Raw genomic sequence first — 20,780 nt, 5'->3', positions numbered from 1 at the left:
GGAGGAACCCAGGGCCAACCGTACCAGCATATGGTTTCACAAGGGGTCTGAGGATCTCATCTCGGTACCTAATGGCAGTCAGGCTACCTCTGGCGAGCACATGGAGGGCTGTGCGGCCCCCCAAAGAAATGCCACCCCACACCATGACTGACCCACCGCCAAACCGGTCATGCTGGAGGATGTTGCAGGCAGCAGAACGTTCTCCACGGCGTCTCCAGACTCTGTCACGTCTGTCACGTGCTCAGTGTGAACCTGCTTTCATCTGTGAAGAGCACAGGCCGCCAGTGGCGAATTTGCCAATCTTGTTGTTCTCTGGCAAATGCCAAACGTCCTGCACGGTGTTGGGCTGTAAGCACAACTCCCACCTGTGGACGTCGGGCCCTCATACCACCCTCATGGAGTCTGTGTCTGACCATTTGAGCAGACACATGCACATTTGTGGCCTGCTGGAGGTCATTTTGCAGGGCTCTGGCAGTGCTCCTCCTGCTCCTCCTTGCACAAAGGCGGAGGTAGCTGTCCTGCTGCTGGGTTGTTGCCCTCCTACGGCCTTCTCCACGTCTCCTGATGTACTGACCTGTCTCCTGGTAGCGCCTCCATGCTCTGGACACTACGCTGACAGACACAGGAAACCTTCTTGCAACAGCTTGCATTGATGTGCCATCCTGGATGAGCTGCACTACCTGAGCCACTTGTGAGGGTTGTAGACTCCGTCTCATGCTACCACTAGAGTGAAAGCACCGCCAGCATTCAAAAGTGACCAAAACATCAGCCAGGAAGCATAGGAACTGAGAAGTGGTCTGTGGTCCACCTGCAGAACCACTCCTTTATTGGGGGTGTCTTGCTAATTGCCTATAATTTCCACCTGTTGTCTATTCCATTTGCACAACAGCATGTGAAATTTATTGTCAATCAGTGTTGCTTCCTAAGTGGACAGTTTGATTTCACAGAAGGGTGATTGACTTGGAGTTACATTGTGTTGTTTGTGTTCCCTTTATTTTTTTGAGCAGTGTATATAAAAAAAATCTTCACATTTTTACATTGATATTTTCCAACGGGGCTATACATTTGGGGTTTTTTCTCGCCTGAGTAGCCTTGTTTCACTGCCAAAAATATAATTATTATGTGCAAATAGTTCAAGTACAAAAGGGAAAATAAATATGGGTTGTGTTTACAATGGTGTTTGTTCTTCACTGGTTGCCCTTTTCTTGTGGCAACAGGTCACAAATCTTACTGCTTTGATGGCACACTGTGGTATTTCACCAAATAGATATGGGAGTTTATAAAAACTGGGTTTGTCTTCGAATTCTTTGTGGGTCTGTGTAATCTAAGGGAAATATGTGTCTTTAACTTCATTGGGGTAGGGGGCAGTATTTTCACGTCCGGATGAAAAGCGTGGCCAGAGTAAACTGCCTACTACTCAGGCCCAAAAGCTAGAATATGCATATAATTAGTAGATTTGGATAGAAAACAATCTGAAGTTTCTAAAACTGTTTGATTGATGTCTGTGAGTATAACAGAACTCATATGGCAGGCAAAAGCCTGAGAAAAAATCCAACCAGGAAGTGTGGAAATCTGAGGTTTGTAGTTTTTCAAGTGATTGCCTATCCAATATACAGTGTCTATGGGGGTCATATTGCACTTCCTAAGGCTTCCACTAGACGTCAACAGCCTTTAGAACGTTGTTTCAGGCTTCTACTGTGAATGGGGAGCGAATAAGAGCTGTTTGTATCAGGTGTCTGGCAGTAGGCCATTAGTTTAGTCACGCGCACGGCCATGAGCACGAGCTCAGTTCTTTTTCCTTTATGAAGAGAAAGGAATTGTCCGGTTGGAATATTTTTGAAGATTTATGATTAAAACATCCTAAAGATTGATTCTACACATCGTTTGACATGTTTCTACAAACTGTAATAGAACTGTTTTGACTTTTCGTCTGGACTTTAGTGCGAGCGCCTTCTGCATTTGGAATAGTGAACATAACGCGCAAACAAAATGGAGGTATTTGGACATAAAGATTGACTTTATTCGAACAAAACAAACATTTATTGTGTAACTGGGATTCCTGGGAGTGCATTCCGATGAAGATCATCAAAGGTAAGTGAATATTTATAATGCTATTTCTGACTCCACAACATGGCGGGTATCTGTATGGCTTGTTTTGGTGACTGAGCGCTGTACTCAGATTATTGCAAGGTGTGCTTACGCCGTAAAGCTTTTTTGAAATCTGACACAGCGGTTGCATTAAGGAGAAGTTTATCTTTAATTCTATGCATAACAGTTGTATATTTTATCAACGTTTATGATGAGTATTTCTGTAAATTGATGTGCTCATTCACCGGATGTTTTGGAGGCAAAACATTTCTGAACATTACACGCCAATGTAAAATGGGGTTTTTGGATATAAATATGAACTTTATCGAGCAAAACATACATGTATTGTGTAACATGAAGTCCTATGAGTGCCATCTGATGAAGATCATCAAAGGTTAGTGATTCATTTTAGCTGTATTTCTCGTTTTTGTGACGCCTCTCCTTGCTTGGAAAATGGCTGTGTGGTATTTCTTGTCAAGGTGCTGTCCTAACTAGAGGTCGACCGATTATGATTTTTTTTTCACCGCCGATACTGACACCGATTATTGGAGGGCCACAAAACACCAATACCGATTAATCGGCCGATTTTATATTTATTTATTTGTAATAATAACAATTACAACAATACTGAATGAACACTTATTTTAACTTAATATAATACATCAATAAAATCTATTTAGCCTCAAATAAATAATGAAACATGTTCAATTTGGTTTAAATAATGCAAAAACAAAGTGTTGGAGAAGAAAGTAAAAGTGCAATATGTGCCATGTAAAAAAGCTAACATTTAAGTTCCTTGCTCAGAACATGAGAACATATGAAAGCTGGTGGTTCCTTTTAACATGAGTCTTCAATATTCCCAGGTAAGAAGTTTTAGGTTGTAGTTATTATAGGAATTATAGGACTATTTCTCTCTATACGATTTGTATTTCATATACCTTTGACTATTGGATGTTCTTATAGGCACTTTAGTATTGCCAGTGTAACAGTATAGCTTCCGTCCCTCTCCTCGCTCCTACCTGGGCTCGAACCAGGAACACATCGACAACAGCCACCCTCGAAGCAGCGTTACCCATGTAGAGCAAGGGGAACAACTACTCCAAGCCTCAGAGCGAGTGACGTTTGAAACGCTATTAGCGCGCACCTGGCTAACTAGCTAGCCATTTCACATCGGTAACACCAGCCTAATCTTGGGAGTTGACAGGCTTGAAGTCATAAACAGCGCAATGCATTGCGAAGGGCTGCTGGCAAACGCACGAAAGTGCTGTTTGAATGAATGCTTACGAGCCTGCTGCTGCCTACCATCGCTCAGTCAGACTGCTCTATCAAATCATAGACTTAATTATAACATAATAACACACAGAAATACGAGCCTTAGGTCATTAATATGGTCGAATCCGTAAACTATCATCTCGAAAACAAAACATTTTTCCTGTCAGTGAAATACGGAACCGTTCCGTATTTTATCTAACGGGTGGCATCCCTAAGTCTAAATATTCCTGTTACATAGCACAACCTTCAATGTTATGGCATAATTACGTAAAATTCTGGCAAATTAGTTCGCAACGAGCCAGGCGGCCCAAACTGTTGCATATACCCTGACTCTGTATGCAATGAACGCAAAATGACACAATTTCACCTGGTTAATATTGCCTGCTAACCTAGATTTCTTTTAGCTAAATATGCAGGTTTAAAAATATATACTTCTGTGTATTGATTTTAAGAAAGGCATTGATGTTTATGGTTAGGTACAGTCGTGCAACGATTGTTCTTTTTTCGCAAAGCGCTTTTGTTAAATCATCCCCCGTTTGGCGAAGTCGGCTGTCTTTGTTAGGAAGAAATAGCCTTCACAGTTCGCAACGAGCCAGGCGGCCCAAACTGCTGCATATACCCTGACTCTGTTTGCAAGAGAAGTGACACATTTTCCCTAGTTTAAAGAAATTCATGTTAGCAGGCAATATTAACAAAATATGCAAGTTTAAAAATATATACTTGTGTATTGATTTTAAGAAAGGCATTGATATTTATGGTTGGAGCAACGTGTACCTAAGCGATTATATGCAACGCAGGACAGGCTAGATAAACTAGTAATATCATCAACCATGTGTAGTTAACTAGTGATTATGATTGATTGATTGTTTTTTAGAAGATAAGTTTAATGCTAGCTAGCAACTTACCTTGGCTTCTTACTGCATTCGCGTAACAGGCAGGCTCCTCGTGGAGTGCAATGTAAAGCAGGTGGTTAGAGCGTTGGACTAGTTAACCGTAAGGTTGCAAGATTGAATCCCCGAGCTGACAAGGTAAAAATCTGTCGTTCTGCCCCTGAACAAGGCAGTTAACCCACCGTTCCTAGGCCTTCATTGAAAATAAGAATGTGGTCTTAACTGACTTACCTAGTTAAATAAAGGTAAAAAAAAAAAAAAAAAAAATTGGGTTTGTCTTCGAATTCTTTGTGTGTCTGTGTAATCTGAGGGAAATATGTGTCTTTAATATGGTCATACATTTAGCAGGAGGTTAGGAAGTGCAGCTCAGTTTCCACCTAATTTTGTGGGCAGTGTGCACATTGCCTGTCTTCTCTTGAGAGCCAGGTCTGCCTACTGTGGCCTTCCTCAATAGCAAGGCTATGCTCACTGTCTCTCTCTCTCTCTCTCTCTCTCTCTCTCTCTCTCTCTCTCTCTCTCCTCGCTCTCTCTCTCTCTCTCTCTCTATCTCCCCCCTCTTTTTCTCTCTCTCTTTCCCTGTCTATGTCTCTCTCTCCCCTCTCTCTCTCTGTCAACTTCTCTCTCTCCCGCTCTCTCCCCTCTCTCTCTCTCAGTCAACTTCTCTCTCTCCCCCTCTCCCCCCCCTCTCTCTCTCTCTCTGCCCCCCTCTCTGTCTCTCTCTCTCTCACATACACATTTCTCGACCAGCTCATCCAGTGCTGTCCCAGTGGAGTCCTCGTCAGTCACGTGTGACCATTGTTGTTAGTGCATGTATTCCCAAACTGGGGTACGCGCAATGCCGTCGGGGGTATGCCAAATAAAAATGTGATTCACATTTTTTTTTATAAAAAAAATTACTTTTCTTATATATATATATATACTGTTCAAAAAAATAAAGGGAACACTTAAACAACACATCCTAGATCTGAATGAAAGAAATAATCTTATTAAATACTTTTTTCTTTACATAGTTGAATGTGCTGACAACAAAATCACACAAAAATAATCAATGGAAATCCAATTTATCAACCCATGGAGGTCTGGATTTGGAGTCACACTCAAAATTAAAGTGGAAAACCACACTACAGGCTGATCCAACTTTGATGTAATGTCCTTAAAACAAGTCAAAATGAGGCTCAGTAGTGTGTGTGGCCTCCACGTGCCTGTATGACCTCCCTACAACGCCTGGGCATGCTCCTGATGAGGTGGCGGATGGTCTCCTGAGGGATCTCCTCCCAGACCTGGACTAAAGCATCCGCCAACTCCTGGACAGTCTGTGATGCAACGTGGCGTTGGTGGATGGAGCGAGACATGATGTCCCAGATGTGCTCAATTGGATTCAGGTCTGGGGAACGGGCGGGCCAGTCCATAGCATCAATGCCTTCCTCTTGCAGGAACTGCTGACACACTCCAGCCACATGAGGTCTAGCATTGTCTTGCATTAGGAGGAACCCAGGGCCAACCGCACCAGCATATGGTCTCACAAGGGGTCTGAGGATCTCATCTCGGTACCTAATGGCAGTCAGGCTACCTCTGGTGAGCACATGGAGGGCTGTGTGGCCCCCCAAAGAAATGCCACCCCACACCATGACTGACCCACCGCCAAACCGGTCATGCTGGAGGATGTTGCAGGCAGCAGAACGTTCTCCACGGCGTCTCCAGACTCTGTCACGTCTGTCACATGTGCTCAGTGTGAACCTGCTTTCATCTGTGAAGAGCACAGGGCGCCAGTGGCGAATTTGTCAATCTTGGTGTTCTCTGGCAAATGCCAAACGTCCTGCACGGTGTTGGGCTGTAAGCACAACCCCCACCTGTGGACGTCGGGCCCTCATACCACCCTCATGGAGTCTGTTTTGATCGTTTGAGCAGACACATGCACATTTGTGGCCTGCTGGATGTCATTTTGCAGGGCTCTGGCAGTGCTTCTCCTGCTCCTCCTTGCACAAAGGCGGATGTAGTGGTCCTGCTGCTGGGTTGTTGCCCTCCTACGGCCTCCTCCACGTCTCCTGATGTACTGGCCTGTCTCCTGGTAGCGCCTCCATGCTCTGGACACTACGCTGACAGACACAGCAAACCTTCTTGCCATAGCTCGCATTGATGTGCCATCCTGGATGAGCTGCACTACCTGAGCCACTTGTGTGGGTTGTAGACTCCGTCTCATGCTACCACTAGAGTGAAAGCACCGCCAGCATTCAAAAGTGACCAAAACATCAGCCAGGAAGCATAGGAACTGAGAAGTGGTCTGTAGTCCCCACCTGCAGAACCACTCCTTTATTGGGGGTGTCTTGCTAATTGCCTATAATTTCCACCTGTTGTCTATTCCATTTGCACAACAGCATGTGAAATTTATTGTCAATCAGTGTTGCTTCCTAAGTGGACAGTTTGATTTCACAGAAGTGTGATTGACTTGGAGTTACATTGTGTTGTTTAAGTGTTCCCTTTATTTTTTTGAGCAGTGTATATATATATATATATATATATATATATAAAAACAATATTCACATTTTTCCATTTATATTTCCAACGGGGCTATACATTTGTTTTTTTCTTGCCTGAGTAGCTTTGTTTCACTGCCAAAAATATAATTAAGCCATCTAGTGTTCAGCGAAATAACACAATGTCAAATAAATTCCACTAACGGTCCGTGTGTAGCCAAACGTAGCTGCTGCTCATTCCGTTTGCTCGAAAATTTATGAATGGTTAAAAAAAGTCGGGCCATAGAGACACATACCAGCTGTACTAGTAGTACTGCTACTACCAGCAGTACTACACCTGCACATGTCGACGACACAAGTTTCTCTGCTTCCACGAGCACATCCAATGCTAGCATCAGTAATTCTACATTTGGTGTTAGCCCAGCTAGCATGGACATTGACAGCTGTGTGTCTGATGCAGCTGAAGAGCTACTGCCCCCTCACCGAACAACTGACAGGGACGTTGGACCGTCGAAGAGGCGCAAATATGATGAGAACTACATTGATTTGCAGTTCACTTATATTGGGAGTAGTGCCTTTCCTCAGCCACAGTGTGTTATATGTGTAAAAGTACTATCTTACAACTCGATGAAACCTTCAGTCTTGCGCAGAGATTTAGAAACAAAACATTCCAATTTCAAAAATAAGCCACAGGAGTTTTCTGAGCGAGAATTAAGACAACTTTCGAGTAGTACGACATGTATAGAACCAACAGATAACATTAATAAGAAGGGGCTAGAAGCGTCTTATATGGTGAGCTACCAAGTGGCTAGAACAGGCAAGCCCAATACCATTGTGGAGTACTTAATTCTTCCTGCTGCTGTGGATATGGCTGGGACAATGCTGGGGGAAAAGGCGAAAAAATCCAATACAGATAATTGCGTCATCAAACAACACTGTTTCACGATGTATCAATGACACGGCAGGAGATGTTTTGAAACAATTACTGCTTCGCATACAAGCCAGTGAATTCAACGTGTTACAGCTGGATGAGTCAACATACGTGGCGGGCCTGGCACAGCTCCTGGTATATGTCTGTTACGTTTATGGGGGGTCAATTAAGGATGACACCCTCTTCTGCAAAACACTGGAAACCAGGATAACAGGAGAGGTTGACAGGATTGACACAGTGTTGACACTTTTATTAAAATTGAGAGACGAGCTTAAAGTTTTCTTTACTGACCATAATTTTCACTTGTCTGACCACTTGCATGATGACGAGTTTCTCACACGACTGGCCAATCTGGGGGATGTTTTTCTGGCCTGAATGATCTGAATCTAGGATTACAGGGACTCTCTGCAACTATATTCAACGTGCAGGACAAAATTGAGGCTATGATTAAGAAGTTGGAGCTCTTCTCTGTCTGCTTTTAACATGGACAACACACAGGTCTTTCCGTCATTGTATGATTTTTTTGGTGTGTAAATGAACTCAAGCTTACAGACAATGTCAAATGTGAAATAGCGAAGCACCTGAGTGAGTTGGGTGCGAAATTACACAGGTACTTTCAAGAACGGATTGCACAAACAACTGGATTCGTTATCCCTTTCATGCCCTGCCTCCAGTCCACTTACCGATATCTGAACAAGAGAGCCTCATCGAAATTGCAACAAGCGGTTCTGTGAAAATTGTATTTAATCATAAGCCACTGCCGGATTTCTGGATTGGGCTGCGCTCAGAGTATCCTGCCTTGGCAAATTGTGCTGTTAAGACACTGATGCCCTTTGCAACCACGTACCTATGTGAGAGTGGATTCTCGGCCCTCACTAGCATGAAAACTTAATACAGGCACAGACTGTGTGAGGAAAACGATTTAAGACTGAGACTCTCTCCAATACAACCCAACATTGTATCCTTTCAAGCACACCCTTCTCATTAACCTGTGGTGAGTTATTCAGAATTTTTGATTAACAAATAAAGTTTTATATGTAAGAGGGCTAAATAAAGATACTTTTTTTAATTATTATTATGTTATTATTTGTACCCTGGTCCTATAAGAGCTCTTTGTCACTTCCCACGAGCCGGGTTGTGTCAAAAACTCACACTACTTCTTATGTTTAATAAATGTATCGTATAGTGTGTGTGTGTGTGGCAGGCTTACAATGATGGCAAAAAACTACATTTGAGAGTGCGCTGACCCTGGTGTACGCAGCTGGAGGTTGAATGTTTGAAGGGGTACGGGACTATAAACAGTTTGGTAACCTCTATTCTAGTGGAATCCTGCTGCGCTAGGCATCCATGCCCCCTATCCCACCACCAAACCACCCTGTCCTCCTGTCCCCTGGGGGACTCAATCCGCTGACAGTTGCCTGGCACTAGCCCAATCACACACACCATTCAGGGACTCCTGTTGAGTCAATCATCACTACTCCCAGTGTGCTAGTAGAATGCAATGATGGTGCAGCAGTGGGCCTATCTGGGTCAGAATTAAGAATCATAGTTTGCTTGCTCTAAATTTGGGTAGTGGTGATGCAGCAAAGATAACAAATATGTGACTGTGCAGAAATGGACAGATGAGAATGTATCATTTTTCATAGGAGGAAACCGCGCTTCTAGTATGTATCCAATATCCAATGAGAATCAGATCAGCGTGTTGGTTACAAATTTGTTAACACCTCCGATACAGCAGTGCAGTTAACTCAATCTGTAATTGATTGAATCCCAGCTGTTAAGGTATCATAGGCCTATCCCTAGGTTTATCACCAATCTATGACCCAGGGATGGTGATGCTACTTCACCAGCGGACGCTCTATTCCCAGGTCATAATCACGTATTGATTCACCTTCAAAATGAACTGCAGAAGTTCTATCCCCTCCCTCCCTCTCCCCCCTATATCACACACACACACACACACACACACACACACACACACACACACACACACACACACACACACACACACACACACACACACACACACACACACACACACGCACACACACACGCGCACACACACACGCGCACACACACATATACACACACGCACACACACCTCAAGACCTGCAGATATGAAGCACATTGAGTTGTTCTTCAAGGTCCTTGGGGTCAACACATATTGGACTTGACGCTAGGCGACATTGACATGGATAATTGTAAAAATCTGGAAGGGTCTAGCGATCCCTCAGTGGAGCAACGAATGAAAGCCTCTCTCGATCTATCCTAACATGTCGGGTGAAATCAACATCATGCGTCACATGGGGTCGTCCGCGGTTACGGTACATTATCTGGTAAATGATGGTGTCATGTTCCCCAGAGTGGCAGGTGGAAGGGTACAACGTTTTGCCTGTTTGTGATAGCAAAGTGATTTCAATATCATGATGTTGTGTACAGTGGTGGATGTCCTGGGTTGATGCGTGATGTACTTATCATGGAGAAAAGAGATTTTGGGGGAATACGTCGATAGTATAGAATCTGTTGTTTCCATAAAATATGTTCTGTGCATCAAAGCAAATGATATGATAATATTAGAACTATTTAAATTATTGATCAACTTTCTTCTCTCTCTCTCTTTCAGGAGAGTGACAGTCTGTGGTGGGATGCGTTTGCCACGGAGTTCTTTGAGGAGGACGCCACCCTGACCCTCTCCTTCTGCCTGGAGGATGGACCAAAGAGATACAGTAAGACTACACTGCCCACCTGCTTTACCAACTGTCCTTTGTTCTGTTCAGTAGCTCACTTCCTACCTACTGTCATGCCTTTCTCTAGCGTTTGGGACAGATCGCAATTTAGTGAGGGGAGGTGTGTTCCAAAATAGGGGAGGGTTTTTTGCTTTGGAGAGGGTTGTGTTTTTTTTCATTGGGCACAGGGGAGGGTAGTGCGTTTTCCCCAGGTTTACATTCGCTCTTTTGCAGATTTTACTATATATTTCTTCCATCCTAGCCAAATTTCCTAATCTGCTTGAATGCACCTTTTCCTATGTCAAGGTGTTTTGGTACTTCCCTTATGCACTACACTTTTCCCTGCACTAACTTTTACTATTCCACAGGTCAGTATAGTCTACCAGTCTAACTATCTATCCTGCCCTCCATCCACCATTCATAGTGACAATAGTGGTAGGTGGATCGTTGTCCAGATCTGCAGTAGGCTAACTTGCAATCGTACCACACAAAAAATATTACAATCTGCATACATTTTTTTTATGAATCGACAAGAACAAATAGGAATAGCTGATAGACAGCGGAGATACGCATGAAAGAACAGTGAAGGCATGAGTCAAAGCTAAAAAATCTCCCCTATTGATGGGACAATACAATCATCCTACCTAGACTTGCCTACAACACAATAATGCAATGAACAATTTAATTATTGTTTTCAAGTGAGTACAACATTCTAGCCTACTCTAGGGTGCAGTGAAAATATTGTTTGAGTAACGGCGCAAAAGCCGTGCTATTTGAATGTTTCATTTGATTTGGATCAGTTGTGGGTCTACTCTGGACATTGTGTTATGTCTAGAATGGCACAGTAGCAGGCCAGTCTGGCTGTAGTTTTACTTCTAATACTGAGATGCGCTGTCTGTTGCGCATCATCATTCTCCCAAGTCGTCCTATAATGTGGCCACATATGCTCCCAGCAGGCCCAGTTATTCAGGAAAGCTTAACTCACGCTCTGCCTCCTCTCCAATCCTAGTGGCTATTCCTCATGCACCTACAACGCTTCAATATAGCCAAAATATTACTTTTTAATATGAACTTTTTATATGTGGTATAAACACAACCAGTCACAATGTTTTAATCTGATTAGGCTACTTCAAAAGTCTCCTGTAAGCATACACACGCTCCTATTGTCATAAGCGTCGTAATGATCGGACCAAACTGCAGCAGGGATGTGAATCATCTTCTTGATCTATTAAAGAAATGAACACAAGAACGACGAAAAACAGTCCTGTAAGGTACATAGACTATACATGGAACAAATAAACCCACTAAAATATGGCCTCCAATTAGAAGCAACGACAACCAGCTGCTTCTAATTGGAGGTCGTTCCCAAAACTAACATAGAAATAGACAAACTACAAAACCCACATAGAAATAGAAAAAATAGAACATAAACCAAAAACCCCGAAACACACTAAACAAACACACCCCTGCCACATCCTGACCAAACTACAATAACAAATAACCCCTTTTACTGGTCAGGACGTGACACCTATATCTAGGGTTTTGTTCTGGTGATGTGATGATCAATGCTTGGATGCGATTCAACAAATACATATTATCTTGCACTTTTGTCAATAATAATCTCATCATGTAGTAGGCTATAACTGCACTGTGTCTGCAAGCTGTTGGCTAGAGTGCACGTGACAATACCAGAGTTGGCACATTCACTATACCTACGCAACAATTTTTGTGACAAAACCATCAGTACGCCAAGAGTTGAAAATGCGATGGAAATCCATTTAACTTGTATTTTTTATTCGGAACATGGGAATTTTACCTCAAAAAGTATTTTTATGTACACTATGTATTTATACACAGACTTTTATCTGCAACAAGTACATTTAATGGAAACACAACTCTGATGGGAAAATGCTCCAGGGTTTCCCTTATTGCAGCTTTTGGTCAATAAAAAAAATCAAAGCCAATAAATAAAATTGTAGCAGGCCAAATTGTCCCGGAGAGGCTGTCTATCATAGCCTACACCCTAAATTTGCGCATCAGTACCATTCTCTCAGGCCTTGGGCGCATATACGCCGGCTACTAAGGAGAGAGAGACCGAGAGAGGAGCCTTGGCTTAGGCTACTGTTGATTGTGAAGATGGAGGCCTTTTTCATTTAATAAAATAAAAGTTAGAGGAAAAAGAGCATGCCTATAGTGAAAAGCCTACAAGGGTTAGGGTTAGGGTTAGGGTTAGGAAATTTAATATAAGTTTTAATATTGTAGTAGACTAAGATGAGAAAAATGCAGTCTACTGTGCAACTCACTAATCAGGTAGGATGACAATTTGGAATTTACATTTATTTATCATATTTTTTGTACAGCATTGTTATTATTAGGCTTCATATTTATTAATTTATTCATCTTTAAATAACAAAACCTGTTTTGTTGTAACGACTCTCGTTAGAAGGAGAAGTGGTCCAATGCGCAGCGTGGTAAGTGTTCATGATACTTTATTCCAAGAAACACTCAAACAAGAATAACCAAAAAACAACAAAAAGAAGCGAACAGTTCCGTCAGGCATAGACGCTAAACAGAAAATAACCTCCCACAAACACAGGTGGAAAACAGGCTGCCTAAGTATGATTCCCAGTCAGAGACAACGATAGACAGCTGCCTCTGATTGGGAACCACACTGGCCCAAAAACAAAGAAACAGAAAACCTAGACTTCCCCACCCGAGCCACACCCTGACCTAACCAAACATAGAGAATAATAAGAATCTCTATGGTCAGGGCGTGACATTTGTTTAATTCTATTGAGACATTTTCATTGGCTAAATTAAATTCAATCTGTCTTTTTAATTGTTTGCTCCAAATTTAGTTTAAGATAGGTTATAAGTGTTGTAAAATAAGTACAATTAGCATATTTCTGTAATTTGTTGGTTATAGTAAGTACTTGACTTTGCTGGTAATTGCTGCAATATATCCTGTTCAAAACTTTTGTGAAGGTTTAAACCAGTTCACAAGTGTTTTGTTTCATTCTGTTGAGACATTTTCTGTTGCCAAAATGAAGTTCCAACTGTACAGTGCCTTGCAAAAGTATTCACCCCCCTTGGCGATTTTGCTATTTTGTTGTATTACAACCTGTAATTGAAATTGATTTTTATTTGGATTTCATGTAATGGACATACACAAAATAGTCCAAATTGGTGAAGTGAAATGAAAAAAAAAAATACGGAAAAGTGGTGCATGCATATGTATTCACCCCCTTTGCTATGAAGCTCCTAAATAATGCAACCAATTACCTTCAGAAGTCACATAATTAGTTAAATGAAGTCCACCTATGTGCAGTCTAAGTGTTCTGTCACATGATCTCAGTATATATACACCTGTTCTGAAAGGCCCCAGGGTCTGCAACACCACTAAGCAAGGGTCACCACCAAGGAAGCGGTACTATGAAGACCAAGGAGCTCTCCAAACAGGTCAGGGATAAAGTTGTGGAGAAGTACAGATCAGGGTTGGGTTATAAAAAAATATCAGAAACTTTGAACATCCCACGGAGCACCATTAAATCCATTATTAAAAAATGGAAAGAATATGGCACCACAACAAACCTGCCAAGAGAGGGCCGCACACCAAACTCAAGGACCAGGCAGGGAGGGCATTAATCAGAGAGGCAACAAAGAGACCAAAGATAACCCTGAAGGAGCTGCAAAGCTCCACAGCGGAGATTGGAGTATCTGTCCATAGGACCACTTTAAGCCGTACACGCCACAGAGCTGGGCTTTATGACAGAGTGGCAAGACAAAAATAAGCAAACATGTTTGGTGTTCGCCAAAAGGCATGTGGGAGACTCCCCAAACATATGGAAGGAGGTACTCTGGTCAGATGAGACTAAATTTGAGCTTTTTGGCCATCAAGGAAAACACTATGTCTGGCGCAAACCCAACACCTCTCATCACCCTGAGAACACCATCACAGTGAAGCATAGTGGTGCCAGCATCATGCTGTGGGGATGCTTTTCATCGGCAGGGACTGGGAAACTGGTCAGAATTTAAGGAATGATGGATGGCGGTAAGTGTACAGGGTAATTCTTTAGAGAAACCTGTTTTAGTCTTCCAGAGATTTGAGATTGGGACGGAGGTTCACCTTCCAGCAGGTCAATGACCCTAAGCATACTGCTGAAGCAACACTCGAGTGGTTTAAGTGGAAACATTTAAATGTCTTGGAATGGCCGAGTCAAAGCCCAGACCTCAATGCAATTGAGAATCTCTGGTATGACTTAAAGATTGCTGTACACCAGCAGAACCCATCCAACTTGAAGGAGTTGGAGCAGTTTTGCCTTGAAGAATGGGCAACAATCCCAGTGGCTAGATGTGCCAAGCTTATAGAGACATACCTATAGAGACATAGCCTAGTGGTTAGAGTGTTGGACTAGTAACTGGAAGGTTGCAAGATTGAATCCCTGAGCTGACAAGGTAAAAAAACTGTTGTTCTACCCCTGAACAAGGCAGTTAACCTACTGTTCCTAGGCCATCATTGAAAATCAGAATTTGTTCTTAACTGACTTCCTTAGTTAAATAAAGGTAAAAAAATGTAAAATGACACAAACCCCACCAAAATCCATTTTAATTCCAGGTTGTAAGGCAACAAAATAGGAAAAATGCCAAGGGGGGTGAATACTTTCACAAGCCACTGTAATGTTGTGTTTGCAGCAATATAATAGCCTGCTCATATTTTCCCTATAAACAATTGCTTGACTTACTTTTGATCTTTGACCCAGCACCTGGATTCAGTACTATATAAACAAATTATGTTTTTTTTACATTGGATAAAAGCAGAGACTCAGAGTTGGAAATTGGCATATCATACACTACAGTTGAGAAACAATGGGAAAGTAATTATGCTTTGAAAGTTGATAAACTTGTAAACTGTTATAGGTATAAGATTTCAGGTCTGACCCAGATGCAGACAGTGTCGAAGAAACAAAAGTTTATTGCTTGTACAGGGGCAGGCAAACGACAGGTCAAAGGCAGGCAGAGGTCAGTAATCCAGAGAGGGTGCCAAAGGTCCAGAACGGCAGGCAGTCTCAAGGTCGAGGAAGGCAGGGGTCAATAATCCAGTGAGGTGGGGCAAGGTATAGAACGGCAGGCAGGCTCAGGGTCAGGGCAGGCAGAACGGGCAAAACCGGGAAGGACTAGAAAACAGGAGCAAGAACAGACAGGAGCAGGGGAACAAACGCTGGTAGGTTTCACGAAACAAAACGAACTGTCAACAGACAAACAGAGAACACAGGTATAAATACACAGGGTATAATGGGGAAGATGGGCAACACCTGGAGGGTGGTGGAGACAAGCACAAAGACAGGTGAAACAGATCAGGGTGTGACAGTACCCCCCCCCAGGGGCGCCTGGTTGACCGGGGTGCCGGCGTTGGAAATCCGCGATGAGGCCTGGGTCCAGGATGTCCCTAGCGGGGACTCAGCACCTCTCCTCCGGGCCATAACCCTCCTAGTCAACCAGGTACTGGTACCCCCTGCCCCGAGGTTGAACCTTCAGGAGACGCCTCACTGTGTATGCCGGTTGGCCATCGATGAGATGGGGGAACAGGGGTGGGCCTGGAAACAGGAGACAAAGGGCTGGGAGACATGAGTTTAACCTCTTACATCTAGACGTTCCGCTAGCGGAACACCTGCTCCAATATCCAATGATAGGCGTGGCGGGAATTACAAATTCCTCAAAAATACAAAAACTTCCATTTTTCAAACATATGACTATTTCACAGCATTTTAAAGACAAGACACTCCTTTATCTAACCACACTGTCCGATTTCAAAAAGGCTTTACAGCGAAAGCAAAACATTAGATTATGTCAGCAGAGTACCAAGCCAGAAATAATCAGACACCCATTTTTCAAGCTAGCATATAATGTCACAAAAAACAAAACCACAGCTAAATGCAGCACTAACCTTTGATGATCTTCATCAGATGACAACCCTAGGACATTATGTTATACAATACATGCATGTTTTGTTCAATCAAGTTCATATTTATATCAAAAACCAGCTTTTTACATTAGCATGTGACGTTCAGAACTAGCATTCCCACCGCAAACTTCCGGTGAATTTACTAAATTACTCACGATAAACGTTCACAAAAAACATAACAATTATTTTAAGATTTATAGATACAGAACTCCTTTGTGCAATCGAGGTGTCCGATTTTAAAATAGCTTTTCGGTGAAAGCACATTTTGCAATATTCTGAGTACATAGCCCGGCATCACAGGGCTAGCTATTTAGACACCCAGCAAGTTTAGCCTTCACCAAAGTCAGATTTATTATCAGAAAAGTTTGATTACCTTTGCTGTCTTCGTCAGAATGCACTCCCAGGACTGCTACTTCAATAACAAATGTTGGTTTGGTTCAAAATAATCCATCGTTATATCCAAATAGCGGCGTTTTGTTCGTGCGTTCAAGACACTATCCGAAGTGTAAATAAGGGTCACGAGCATGGCGCAATTCGTGACAAAAGATTTCTAAATATTCCATTACCGTACTTCGAAGCATGTCAACCGCTGTTTAAAATCAATTTTTATGCCATTTTTCTCGTAAAAAAGCGATAATATTCCGACCGGGAATCTGCGTTTAGGTAAACAGACAAAACAAAACAAAGCATGGGGTCGACGCGGGCACGAGCCTGAGTCTCACAGTACTGTGACCAGCCACTACCCAAACGCGCTACTTTTTTCAGCCAGAGCCTGCAAAGCCACGATTCAGCTTTTTGCCGCCTTCTGAGAGCCCATGGGAGCCGTAGGAAGTGTCACGTAACAGCAGAGATCCTCTGTAATGGATAGAGATAATCAAGAAGGGCAAGAAATTGTCAGACAGGGCACTTCCTGCATGGAATCTTCTGAGGTTTTGGCCTGCCAAATGAGTTCTGTTATACTCACAGACACCATTCAAACAGTTTTAGAAACTTTGGAGTGTTTTCTATCCAAAGCTAATAATTATATGCATATTCTAGTTTCTGGGCAGGAGTAATAATCAGATTAAATCGGGTACGTTTTTTTATCCGGCTGTGAAAATACTGCCCCCTAGCCATAACAGGTTAACTCTGGACACATGAAAGGTGGGCTGTATACGGAGGGTACGGGGCAACAGAACACGAACAGCAAAAGGGCTGATGACTTTGGAGATGGGAAAAGGGCCAATAAACCGGTGGGAGAGTTTGCGGGATTCCAACCGGAGGGGAAGATCCCGGGTGGACAGCCATACTTTCTGCCCGAGACGATACCGAGGAGCCAGGGTCCGGTGGCGATCCGCTTGTCGTCGATACCTGGAGGTGGTCTTGAGAGCCGATCGGGCTCTCCTCCGGGGACGACAACAGCGGCGGACAAACATCTGGGCCGAAGGTATGCCGTCCTCTTCTTGCCCAGGGAAAAGCAGGGGCTGATACACCAGGGAACACTCAAAGGGTGATAGACCCATGGCAGAGCAGGGAAGGGTGTTGCGGGCGTAATCAACCCACACAAGCTGCTGGCTCCAGACCAGGGAGCGCAGAGTAGTTTCTAGGTCCTGGTTGGCTCGCTCCAACTGGGCGTTGGACTGGGGGTGGAACCCGGAGGACAGGCTGGCCGACAGCCCAATGAGGGTGCAGAACGCCTTCCAGAACCGGGACGAGAACTGAGGACCCCGGTCGGAGACCATGTCTACTGGCAGTCCATGGATCTGGAAGACATGCTGCACCATGAGCTGGGCCATGTCTTTAGCAGAGGGTAGCTTGGGGAGAGGAATGAAGTGGGCGGCTTTGGAAAACCGATCCACTACGATCAGGATGACGGTGTTGCCATCAGTTGGGGGGAGACCCGTGACAAAGTTCAGGGAGATGTGAGACCAGGGACAGGCAGAAGTTGGAGAAGACCAGCCAGAGCTTACCGAAGTGTCTTTTTCTCTGCACAGACTGTGCAAGCGGCGACGAATGCAGAGACGTCAGGAACCATGGTAGGCCACCAACAGCGTTGTCGCACAAAAGCCAGGGTCCGACGGGAGCCCGGGTGGCAGGCAAGCCTGGAGGAGTGGGTCCACTCCAGGACCGAGGAGCGGACCGCATCAGGAACGAACATCCGGTTATCTGGGCAGGGGGGAAGCCAGGGTGCTGTAGCCCTGGATGAAGGGTTGATAAAAGTTGGCGAATCCCAGGAAACATTGCAGCTGTACTCTGGACGTAGGCTGGGGCCAATCCACCACCGCTCTCCATCTGTACACTCCCTGCAGCGATGATGTAACCCAGAAAGGGGATGGTGGAGCGATGGAATTCACACTTCTATGCTTTTACAAAAAGCTGGTTCTCCATGAGGCATTTGGAGAACCTGTCGGACGTGTTCTTGAGTGGAGCGGGAGAAGACGAGGATGTCGTCGAGGTAGACAAAGACGAACCGGTTCAACATGTCGCAGAGAACATCATTAACCAGAGCTTGGAACACAGCAGGGGCGTTGGTAAGGCCAAATGGCATGACCAGATTCTCGTAGTGACCGCTGGCCGTGTTGAAGGCAGTCTTCCACTCGTCCCCTTCCCGTATCCACACCAGGTGGGAGGCGTTCTGTAGGTCCATCTTGGAGAACACGGTGACCCGGGCACATGGTTTTGTCCTCCACAAAGAAGAACCCTGCGCCGGTGGGGGAGGCAGACGGATGAACCCAGCAGCAAGCCTTGGTCTCCGGACCCGACAGAGAGTAGAGTTGTCCCCAGGGCGGAGTGGTGCCTAGGAGAAGGTCAATCCTGCAGTCATATGGTCGGTGCGGCGGCAGCGAAGTGGCCTGGGCCTTACTGAACAACTCCTGGAGGTCCTGGTACCCCCCGGGAATGGCGTTTGGCCAAGGTCTGGAATCCTTCCATGAGACCACGAAGTAACTCCTTGTGCCTTCCAATGATGGCTCCTTGGGAGGAGAGGGCATGGCAGAGCTGGTCCGAGTCTGCTGGGTCAGTCATGGCCAGTTCATACTATCAGGTATGACCCAGATGCAGACAGTGTCGAAGAAACAAAAGTGTATTGCTAGTACAGGGGCAGGCAAACGACAGGTCAAAGGCAGGCAGAGGTCAGTAATCCAGAGAGGGTGCCAAAGGTCCAGAACGGCAGGCAGTCTCAGGGTCGGGGTAGGCAGGGGTCAATAATCCAGTGAGGTGGGGCAAGGTATAGAACGGCAGGCAGGCTCAGGGTCAGGGCAAGCAGAACAGTCAAAACCGGGAAGGACTGAAAACAGGAACAAGAACAGACAGGAGCAGGGGAACAAACGCTGGTAGGTTTCACGAAACAAAACGAACTGTCAACAGACAAACAGAGAACACAGGTATAAATACACAGGGTATAATGGGGAAGATGGGCAACACCTGGAGGGGGGTGGAGACAAGCACAAAGACAGGTGAAACAGATCAGCGTGTGACAATAAGCTGTTTTTAAGGCCAACACCCCTTGTTTATTGATGGCTCTGGCTGCGCCAAGTCTGATCAGAATGCCCTAAATTTCTCAAATATCTGGTCAATTAAAATCTTCTCAGTCACATTTTCCTAAAGGAAACCCTGTTAATGTGTATATTGTTTCTATGCAGATTTTAGAATATTAACATGAAAATCTTTTGCACATTGGATGAAAACTGTACATTACATTACACCAACACAATACATGACATTACACCAACATAGTACTTGGCATTACACCAACACAATACGTGACATTACACCAACAGAATACATTACATTACATTACACCAACAGAATACATTACATTACACCAACACAGTACTTGACATTACACCAACACAATACATTACACCAACATAATACATTACATTACACCAACACAATACGTGACATTACACCAACACAATACATTACACCAACAGAATACATTTCATTACATTACACCAACAGAATACATTACATTACACCAACACAATACGTGACATTACACCAACACAATACATTACACCAACAGAATACATTTCATTAACAGAATACATTACATTACACCAACACAGTACTTGACATTACACCAACACAATACATGACATTACACCACCACAGTACTTGACATTACACCAACACAGTACTTGACATTACACCAACACAATACATGACATTACACCACCACAGTACTTGACATTACACCAACACAATACTTGACATTACACCAACACAATACTTGACATTACACCAACACAATACATGACATTACACCAACACAGTACTTGACATTACACCAACAGAATACATGACATTACACCAACACAATACATGACATTACACCAACACAATACATTACATTACACCAACACAATACATGACATTACACCAACACACTACATGACATTACACCAACACAATACATTACATTACTCCAACACAACACAACACAATACATTACAC

General features: G+C 43.9%; 1 protein-coding gene across 5 annotated transcripts in view; it reads left to right on the top strand.

The window, feature by feature from the left end:
* Positions 1–20,780, top strand: part of LOC106604537 (LIM domain-binding protein 2) — a 96,737-nt gene that overhangs the window by 14,156 nt on the left and 61,801 nt on the right. For all 5 annotated transcript variants that reach the window (XM_045718022.1, XM_014199261.2, XM_014199258.2 and 2 more), the window contains exon 2: positions 10,279–10,381. In XM_045718022.1, the coding sequence (XP_045573978.1) occupies positions 10,279–10,381 (103 nt within the window). The remainder of the gene's footprint in view (positions 1–10,278; positions 10,382–20,780) is intronic.

This window comes from Salmo salar, chromosome ssa05 (genome assembly GCF_905237065.1).
Source record: "Salmo salar chromosome ssa05, Ssal_v3.1, whole genome shotgun sequence".
Taxonomy (NCBI): Eukaryota; Metazoa; Chordata; class Actinopteri; order Salmoniformes; family Salmonidae; genus Salmo; species Salmo salar.
This window is presented reverse-complemented; position numbering and strand designations above follow the sequence as displayed.